This window comes from Cavia porcellus, unplaced genomic scaffold, assembly GCF_034190915.1.
Source record: "Cavia porcellus strain 051 isolate PalLab524CR breed Dunkin Hartley unplaced genomic scaffold, mCavPor4.1 scaffold_2, whole genome shotgun sequence".
NCBI classification, from domain to species: domain Eukaryota; kingdom Metazoa; phylum Chordata; class Mammalia; order Rodentia; family Caviidae; genus Cavia; species Cavia porcellus.
Window position 1 is genome coordinate 76582991 of NW_026947485.1, and position 9959 is coordinate 76592949.

General features: G+C 52.2%; 1 protein-coding gene across 1 annotated transcript; it reads left to right on the forward strand.

Moving 5' to 3' along the window:
- The first annotated feature begins 4683 nt into the window (after positions 1 to 4683).
- Hps6 (HPS6 biogenesis of lysosomal organelles complex 2 subunit 3) lies at positions 4684 to 7337 on the forward strand. The gene has a single exon (XM_005008541.4). It carries the CDS (start codon positions 4828 to 4830, stop codon positions 7216 to 7218), a length of 2391 nt encoding a protein of 796 aa, XP_005008598.2. The 5' UTR covers positions 4684 to 4827; the 3' UTR covers positions 7219 to 7337.
- The last annotated feature ends 2622 nt before the right edge of the window (positions 7338 to 9959 follow it).

Genomic DNA, 9959 nt, shown 5'->3' on the forward strand with positions numbered 1-9959 from the left:
GTAAGCTGTTGAGGCCTCAGTGTCTGGGTCAGCCTGTATAAACACAAGGGAATAAAAAGCATTTTTAAGATTTAGGACTGTAGGGGCTGGGGATTTAGCTCAGTGGCATAAGCGCCTGCCTTGCAAGCAGGCACTCGTGAGTTTGATCCCTGGTACCGATAAAAACAAAAATGACAAAAAAATAAAAATATTTAGGACTGTAGAGTGAGTGGTGGAGGGAAGATTTGAAACCACTGGGTAGATTGGGAAGCAGTCTGGAACCAGCACCAAATAGGCACTGTTTGTAAATGGCATAGGTTGACGTTGAATATCCCCTTATAGAGATTGAGTACCTACTATAGCAGCCTGAAAACTCAGAATTCTGTATATATGGCCTTTATGTCCACAAATATAGAGAATGTCTTACCTGAGACTTTTAGTGGGAGTTGGACTCTGAGACGGACACCTTAAAGGGGGCTGTTGTTGGGGCTGGGGATTTAGCTCAGTGGCATAAGCGCCTGCCTTGCAAGCAGGGAGTCGTGAGTTCGATTACCGGTACCCATAGAAAAAGGCAAAAAAGACAAAAAAAAATTATTGTTGGGGCTGGGGATTTAGCTCAGTGGCATAAGTGCCTGCCTTGCAAGCAGGGAGTCGTGAGTTCGATCCCCGGTACAGATAAAAAAGAAAAAAGACAAAAAAAGGGGGGGGGGCCTGTTGTTGGCCCTGAGCCTCATCAGTCTTCAGCAGCAAGTTTAAGCAGATCAGGACTCTCAACAATATTTCCTAAAGACTCCTACATCATGCATACCAGAGACAAGCCTTACCTTGTTAACTTTTACCCTTTCAGATGGGGGAGTAATCACTTCTCATAACTTCACTCCTCCTAACCCCACATTTATTTTGCAGAGTTCTGCCTTACCGTGGAAATGTTTCTACCTCAACGTGGTCCTGATAAAATGACATATCTAAATCAAAAGCACCTTTCCTTCTACCTCACCTGGGTCCTTAAATATGACCATACCATACCGCCTCATAACATCTTGTCTCTTTGTTTTTCCAGTCTAACATACGTGCATTCACCAATGATAAAGTTGTCCTGGCTAAAACACCTTCTTCTACATGGGCATCAACAGTCATCCCATCAACTCCCCTAGACCCCAGTCCAGTGCCCCTTCCAGCAGGAATCAGTAAAAAAATATATATATATCCAGCCCTTTTCATAATAATAATCGTAAGATGGGATATGGAAGGATTTTGGTCCAGACAGGACACTGTAGCTGGTAAAGCCTCGGGCAGAACCAAGGGGCTTCATCTCCCCCACCCCTAGGTATTTACCTGTGGCCCTATCTTCCCCACCCCTAGGAATTTGCCCCTGGCGCCAAACAAGTGCCAATGGGCTACGCGTGCATCCCTAATGCCCCCTCAGGCTCTACCCCAAACCTAAGCTACATGTATGCCTTCACTCCATGTGTCCAATGGAGAGATTGATGAACACGGGGAGATGCCACACCCCAGGGAATCGGAGATCTCCCCCCGCATTCTTAAAATAAAGGTCATTTATATTTCATATTTCCTATCTTTTCAGCTGCCGCCCCACAATTCTGTCAGTGGTATGTGCCTGTAATCCCAGAACTCAGGAGACTAAGGCAGGAGGATCACCAAGAGTTCAAAGTCGGCCTACTGATTTTAAGACCAGCCTGAACCAAATAACAAGACCCTGTCCCCCTCCCAAAAAACAGTCCTATGTCATATTGATTTGTTGATCTACATAGAACTCTTCTTGTTCAACAGGACTCTTCCTTCTGGTGTGTCTAACTGAAAAAACATGCCCTGGGCAAACAGGGTAAGTGAAAACATCTGACCACTAGGTGCAGCTGTGAAGGCTTTTCCTGTTGATGAGAAGAAGGGAAGAAGGGCTGGGGATTTAGCTCAGGGGTGTGCCTTCCTGGCAAACTCAAGGTCATGAGTTCAATCCCCCGTACCAAAAAACAAAAACAAATGTGCAGAAAAAGGAGAGATCAGAATCTGCAACAGGGCAGCAATCAGGTCCCACTGCACCAGGGTCCACACTGTCCTTGACAGATGAGTCCTGCTGAAAAACAACTGTGTTTGTGTCTTAGTCACTTTTCTCATTGCTGAGACACAATACTTGATTAAAAGAAGAGAGGTTCACTTGGGCTCACATTTCAGTCCATAGTCTGCTGGTTCCAACACAGGAAGCCACCGCAGAGCGGTAGGGAGGAGGAGAGGGGTTCACACAACAGAGGACAGGAAGGACAGAAAGCAGAGGAAGAGCTGGGGAGGGAGGTGACCCTTCCAGGTCATGCTCCAGTGACTGCCCTTCTGTCTGGATTCCAGCTTCTAACTGCAAGTCAGCTATAAACCCTATAATCCAGCCACCTACCAAAGACCTTGCCTGTGAACCCTTGAGGCTGAGGACACCTTAGTATAAACCAGAAGAGCTCCCTCTTTCTTGGTCTTCAGTGTACCTTGGTTCCTAGTCATCAGCCAAACCTGTTCTTCCTTTCTCTTGCAAATTCTGTGAGCTCCCTAGTGCTTTCTGTTCTCCCATTCCTGAGCACTATCCCCAAGAAGTGCTGTGCTACATTTCCAGACCTTTTTAATTGAATTTTTAGGCTACTTAGGATTGAACCCAGGCCATCTCACTGAGCTATATTCCCATCCCTTTTTAATTTGAGATAGAGTTTAAGTTTCGCAAATCTTATCTATTTTGAGTTCAAAATCATAATCCTCCTGCCTGTCTTCTAGTAGAGGTGTGCACCACCAACCCCCAATCTATTTTTGTAACTTTTTTATTTGTAACTTTTAACAAAAGATTCCTAAGCGGTATCACAAAAACAATGTGCCCACACAAACTTATTTTTTGATGTCTTTGTGCCTGGTTCTACTCTAAAAAAATAAAACAGGATTTTCAAAAAAAAGGTGAAAGAAGTTCTATGGCAAGTAGAACTGGAGGAGTAATTTGGGACAGGAAGAGGACATGTAGGGCATGTTGGGGTTCAAATGTCTATGAGACAACATGGCAGAAATATTAAGTAGAGATTTGGATGCCCTTTACTAGAACTCAACAGAGATATTTAGGTTCTAGATAAGTATTTCAGAGCCACTGACTTTGAAGTGAAGTTTCAAACTATGAGTAAAGAGAAGACAGCACATCTGGGTGTGACAGTGCAGCCTCTAATCCCAACATTTGGAGGCTGAGGCAGGAAGATCACCAAGAGTAAGGCCAGCTTGGAGTACATAGCAAGACCTTATCCCTCTGCTTCAAGAAAAAAACAAGGGGCTGGGGGTTTAGCTCAGCGGCATAAGCACCTGCCTTGCAAGCAGGCAGTCGTGAGTTCGATCCCTGGTACCGATAAAAATGAAAAAGACAAAAAAAAAAAAAAGAAAAAAACAAGAGAGAGAGAGAAAGAGACAGAAAGACAGAGAGAGAAGATACATCATGAAAGAGACCAGAAAGGAGGCAGCATGTCCAAGAAGTAACTGGGGCCTCTAGGAAAAGGGCCAACACTTAAAAGATCTCAGCAAGCAGCAGAATGAGAAAGGAAAGGGAAAGGGCATATTAGGAGTGGAGGCAGGGAGAGGCATTGAAAGGATGGGTCCCAGGACAGGACAGACTGGAGTTGCATGTGTGCTGAGGGCACCTTACAGCTGTGGATGTCGTCATCCAGAGCAGGCGGGCTGGACAGAAGGCCAGGAGATCCCACTGCACGGTGGAAGGAACCACACATAGGTTGCAGAGTTGCTAGGAGATGACAGACTCTGTCTGTGCCTGTAACAGACCTCATTTCCTTCCTAACAAGCTGCTATCCTGGGTGATAACTTGCTGTAGTGTACGGCATAAATCCTGCATATATTAACGTGGCTTGGTGAGGATCATGCAGCTAGATCACCTGTGACTGAACCACCTCTGCCGCTTAACACCTTATACCTTGCTCAGGGTACTTAGCCTCTCTGTGCTTCACTTTACTGGTCTGCAAAGCAGATGCAGCAAGGATGCTTGGGGATGCTATGGGTGTTAGGTATTATTGGCATTATTTACCACGAGATTGTCATCTCCATGAGGCTGAAGTTTTCTAGTTTATTCAGGGGCATCTACTCAGAGCCTGGAATAAGATAGGTGCTCAATAAAACCAAACTGATGAGTTGGGCACAGTGGCACATTCCTGTAGTCTGAGCACTTGGGAGGCTGAGGCAAAAAAACCACCATAAGTATGAGACCAACATGGTCTACACATTGAGTTCAAGATTAGCCTAGACTACACAGCCAGACCCTAGCTCAAAATACTAAAAAAGGACCGGAAATTTGGCTCAATGGCATAAGTGCCTGCCTGACAAGCACGAGGTCATGAGTTCGATCCTCCGTACCAAAAAAAAAAAAAAAAAAAACCAAACAAACAAAAAACCGCAGGAAAAAAAAACATAAAAAGCACCCTGATGAGCAAAAGTCACCTGGGGCCCCAGAGCGACGAAGCCTAGCGAGAGGGATGTTCTCCGCTGCAACCCTCAGTACTCCGATCGCAGTTTCTCAGAACCGGAACTGGGGTGCCAGCCCGTTTGGAGCGCCTCTGTAGGGCCGGCCAGGGCCTAAACTCGGAGGCCCCGCCCCAGGCGGGCCGCGCTCCGGGCAAGTTGCCGGGGCGGGGGCGGGGTTGCGCGGGGCGGGGACAGACAGGACCCAGCGGGTCGCGGGCAGGCAGGCCGGGGAGGGGCGTGTCCGGGCGGAGCTCAGCCCAACCTGCCAGGCGGAAGTCTCAGGGGCGGCCGGTTCCCCGGAGCTCAGCTCACCTAAAGGCTGACCCGCGGTGTCGGGAGCAGGGCGGCGCCATGAAGCGCGGGGCGTCGCTGCGCCTGCTGTCCGACCTGAGCGACTTCAGCTGCGCGGCGCAGTTCCGGGAGCTGCTGGCCCGGGATGCGGCGATCCGCCTGCGGTGCAGCGCCGACGGCCGACACCTGCTGCTGCTTAGCGGCCCCGGAGCGCCGGCCCCACAGCTGCTGGTGGCCGCGCGCGGATCGGGCGCGGGGCTGGAGCGGGCCTGGCCAGAGGCCCGGGCTGCGCCCCTGGACGCCATCTTCCTATCTTGGCCGGCGCGGCCCGCCCTGGCGCTGGTGTGGGAGAGCGGCCTGGTGGAGCTGTGGGGCACTGACCTGGGGCCCGCCTGGCGGCGGCTGCACACCACCGAACTATGTCCCCACGGCGCGGCCCGCGTGGCGGCGGCGGCAGCGCCCCGGGGCCGCCTGGTGTGGTGCGAGGAGCGCCCGGACGGCGCCGGCGGCCACCGCGTGTGCGTCCGCACGCTGGAGCCCGGCGGTGAGACTGGTGTCCGCTTGGGCCGGACGCACGTCCTGCTGCACCATTGCCCTCCTTTCCGTTTGCTGGCCTCTCGCAAGGATGTCTTTCTGGGCCCCACTGCCTCCGCTTGGCCAGGTGCCGCCCACATCCTGCTCACTTGGAACCCGAGCAAAGGCAAGGTGATGGTGACTGCCCCGCGCCTCGGCCTGTCCTACAGTAAAAGCCTGAATCCCAAGCAGGGAGATACCTGGGACTTCCGAACGCTGCTCCGAGGCTTTCCTGGGTTGCTGTACCCTGGAGAGCCACTGGCTGTCCATACCTGGGCCCCAACTCCCCAGGGACTGCTGTTGCTGGACTCGAGGGGCACCATCATCTTAGTTCAGGCCCATGGTGGTACCCGAACCGTGGGCGCCCTGCAGGAGGCCTCTATAGGTCTGGAGAGCACTGCCGCTCTGGGAGCATTCAATGGTACGCTGGCCTGTGTGCTGGGCTCCACCTTGGAACTGCTGGACATGAGCACTGGGCGGCTGTTGGAGCGGAAGGTCCTCAGTACAGACCGGGTCCATTTGCTAGAGCCCCCAGCCCTTGCAATGAAGGATGGGGAGGAACTAGAGACCCGAAGGGGGCTTCGTTTGCTTTCAGCCTTAGGTCTGTTTCATGTGGGTTGGGAAGCCCCCCAATCCTTTGAGCTGCCTTCCGCCACCGACCTGGTATTCGAGGAGGCCTGTGGGTACTACCAGCGGCGAAGCCTGCGGGGTGCCCAGCTCACCCCCGAGGAACTGCGGCACAATAGCATGTTCCAAGCACCTCAAGCCCTCGCCTCGATCCTCCAGGGTCACCTGTCCCCGTCTGCACTGTTGACTATCCTAAGGGTTGAGCTTCGGGATTATCAGGGGCTAGAGCAGCTAAAGGCCCAGTTGGTGGCAGGAGAGGAGGAGGAGGCTGTCTGGACAGAGCTGGCCCACCAGGAAGTGGCACGCCTGTTGAGAACTGAGTTGACAGGAGAGCAGCTTGCCCAGCTTAACACTGTTTTCCAGGCCCTTCCCTCAGCAGCCTGGGGTGCCACCCTTCGTGCCCTGCAGCTCCAGCCAGATGGAAATGGCAGGCTGAGCTCCCAAGCTCCCACTGATGTGTGGAAAAAAGTGCTAGGGGCTACAGCAGCTATAAAGGAAGCCCCCAGTGGGATACTGCCTGCCTTTGAGCTCCTGTGCCAGTGCCTGTACCGACTGGAGCCGCAGTGGCTCCCCTCTTTCGTGGAGCTTGCCCAGCAGCAGGGTGGGCCAGGCTGGGGAGCTGGAGGCCCAGGGCTGCCCCTGTACCGTAGAGCCCTGGCTGTCCTAGGTGAAGAGGGGACCAGACCTGAGGCACTGGAGATAGAGCTGCTTTTGGGCAGCAGGCGGCCCAAGGCTGTACTGCAAGCTGTGGGCCAGCTGGTGCAAAAGGAGCAGTGGGAGCAGGCTCTGGAGGCCGGCCTAGCCCTTGGGCCCTCCAGCCCCCTGCTTCGAAGCGAGATCTTCAAACTGCTACTGGCCGAGTTTGCCAGGCATCGCCAGCTTGATGCTCACCTCCCCCTTCTCTGCTGCCTATGCCCACCAGAGCTTACTCCAGATGAGCTCCTGCTTCTCCTGAGAGCACACCTCCCAGATGAGGGGGCACCCCCCACCCCATTCCCTGAGCCAGGGGCAGAGCCCCCTCTCACCTTGGGCTTGCTCAGAACCTTGTTGGAGCAGACTGCGGCTGAAGGACGGCCCTCAGGCCCAGTCCTAAGCCTGTACGAGGACATCTTGTGGGACCTACGCACTCCACCCCCTACTCCACCTCGGGGACCTGTGACTACACTCCAGGCAGCAGAGCAGCCAGCCCTGGAGGCCTGGGCACCACTTGGACAGGGCCCCTGTGTGACTGACACAGGAAGTCATTTGTAGGACACGGTGATCAGGGAGGAGTGCCTAGGAGTTGGAGGGGGGCAAGGGTGGAACCTGTGTGTGCAATTCCCTTCTCTCTCCTGGAACAATTTTTGAAATATATATAAATGTCAAATGTGCTTACCATTTTTGTGGTTTTGAACAGCTGAAGATCTCAGAGGGTTGTGAATTATAGAGGGAGTGGTTGAATTTGGATGTTTTGGTTAAAGCAGCCACTTCCAGTCACAAAATTAACATTTGTGAGCATCTGTTATATGCCAGTCACTCTGGTCTTTATCAGATCCCTCATCTAATGCTCCTACCCCATGGGAAAAGTGCTAATGTTATCATTTTCTGGGTGAGACAAAGGGACCTGGCCAAGTGAGTTACCTAGAAAGCAGCCGCTCAGCATTTGCACAGCCTCCTCCATGGCCACACAGCTGCTGTTTTCTGGGGGCTCAGGTGAGTTCCTCATCCCAGCTCAAGGCTGGATACACCTTGCTGTCCCCAGCAGGTAAGAATTGTGATGGCCTCTGAGCTAGTGCCTGTCTCCCAGTTCCTGGAGCAGCCCGAGTCTCAAGGCAGCTGAGTCAGACAGGAGAGCTGCCTGCAGAGCCCTCTGGCTTTGTAACTAGAGTTGCTAGGGACAGAGCTTGGAGGACCCCACATTCCTTCTGACTCCCCAAGATAAGTAGTGTGTGCAGTACAGATTTCTGCTTGTCCAGATTAGCCAATAGGACCACCTCTGAAGAGGCTTTGGCCCTGGGCCTACTTCTCAAGTGACCTTTACCTAGTTCTGGTGTAGGGTAAGTCGCTGGATGCTGCTACTTGATATCATCCTTGAAAGGGTTTTGGCCCAGATAGGACACTGTAGCCAGGAAAGCCACAACCAGAAGCAGGAAGCCCCATCTCCCCTGCCCCTAGGAAGTTACCTGTGACGTCATCTTCCCGCCCCTGGAAATTTACATATGGCGCCAAACGTAGGACCAATGGGCTACCTGTGTATCCCTAATGCCCGCCTTAGGTTCCACCCCAAACCGAGGCTATTTACAGGCCCCCACAACACGTGTCTGCCGGAGAGATGGCCAGACGCCAGCGGTGGGGTTGCCGGTCATCTCTCTCCATGTTCTCAGAATAAAGGCCGCTTTTTATTTTATATTTCTCATCTTTTGTTAATATTTTTCATCTTTTGGAAATAACCCTAGCAATCCTGGGGCCTAGCTAGCTCTTGTCCAAGGCTGATGCCAGGGTACAGATTGATACTGAGTTTAGTCTTCAGCTGACCCAGCAGCTTGGGTTCTGTTCAGTCATGAGGCTGGACTCAGACTCCTGTGGCCCTAGAGCCAGTGAAGGGGGCAGCCACTCATCCTGCCCTTCCCATGGTTGAAGTGAGCTGCTCCTCAACCTCATGGAGGTACCAGGGTCTGGACAGCCAGATCTAGAATGGTTCCTGCACCTTGTTGAAGTCTTGGGGTGACAACCTGGTCTTATCCAAGTGTCCTCAAGCAAGACTGCCTGAATTTGGGCTACTAGCTTTCAGGCCACTACTCCTCCCAGAGGCATCCAGCAAAGGACACACCCTCCAAAACCAAGAAGCAAGCCTACTGTGGTTGCTTTTTCTCAGCCTGGCTTCAGCCTCTTCCCTGGAGAATAAATGACTCTGGGCCACCTGTGGGACGTAAGGAAGTTGGGGCAAAATTTTCCTTGGCATCATGTGCAGTAGGGGACAGAGCCTCCGTGTGAACCTCAGGCTACAGAGGTCAGGCGCACCTCTTGGAGGGCTCCTGTGCTCTAGCCTAGCATCAGCCTGTCACCTCCCTGGGGACCTCAGATTGTAGGGGTCACAGGTCAGACCCCCACCTTTCCACATGTGCCCTACAAGAAAGGAAACAAAGGATAACTCTTGGTCTTACATTCCCTGACCTGGCCTTCAGACTGGCCCTGGGCTGCCTGACAGTGAAACTGTTAGAGTGGCTTTTATTTACATTTTCTCAAATCTAACTTTCATTCCCAGAGGTGTTCAAATTATTTTGGTACTCAGAATTGAGCTAAGGGCATGTGCACTGGCGACATCCTTAACCGCTTCTTTTTTCTGTCTTATTTTGAGATGGTGTTGCTCAATTGCTAAATTACATTGCTGCGACCCAGTGTGGCTCCTGAGGTTCTTGGGGTTAAGGACCATGAGAGGATGAGAAAAACAAAGAAAAAACAAAGCTGGGGTCAGGTGGAACCCTTCTCCTCCTGATGGAAAGAAAGGAACTGCTCAGCTAGTGTAGCACCTTTATTTATACACTCCAAGGAAGAATGTTAGTTCCAACCCCTCTGCCTAGCAGCTTGTTCACCTGGCTGGCCTGGGGCCCTGCCCTCTTGGTGCTAGAACAATTTGTTTACATAGCTTGTTTTGGTCTCTGTTTTCTTTGGTCTGGACTTGCCTTAGCCCCACATATATGGTCAATCTCTAGATTCAATGGTTTCCTACATTATGTAGGCAAACTGAGCTTGATGGCCTGGGGCTGTAGCTCAGTGGCACAAGCGCCTACCTGGCAAGTGCGAGGTCCTTGATAGAGTTATTTCCAAAAAATGAAAAATATTAACAAAAGATGAGAAATATAAAATAAAAAGCGGCCTTTATTCTGAGAACATGGAGAGAGATGACCGGCAACCCCACCGCTGGCGTCCGGGGATCTCTCCGGCGGACACGCGCGGCGTGGGGGCCTGTAAATAGCCTCGGTTTGGGGTGGAACCTAAGGCGGGCATTAGGG

Excerpts from the sequence above, each read along its gene's own strand:
- Hps6 (XM_005008541.4), top strand. The coding sequence starts at position 4,828 with ATGAAGCGCGGGGCGTCGCTGCGCCTGCTGTCCGACCTGAGCGACTTC.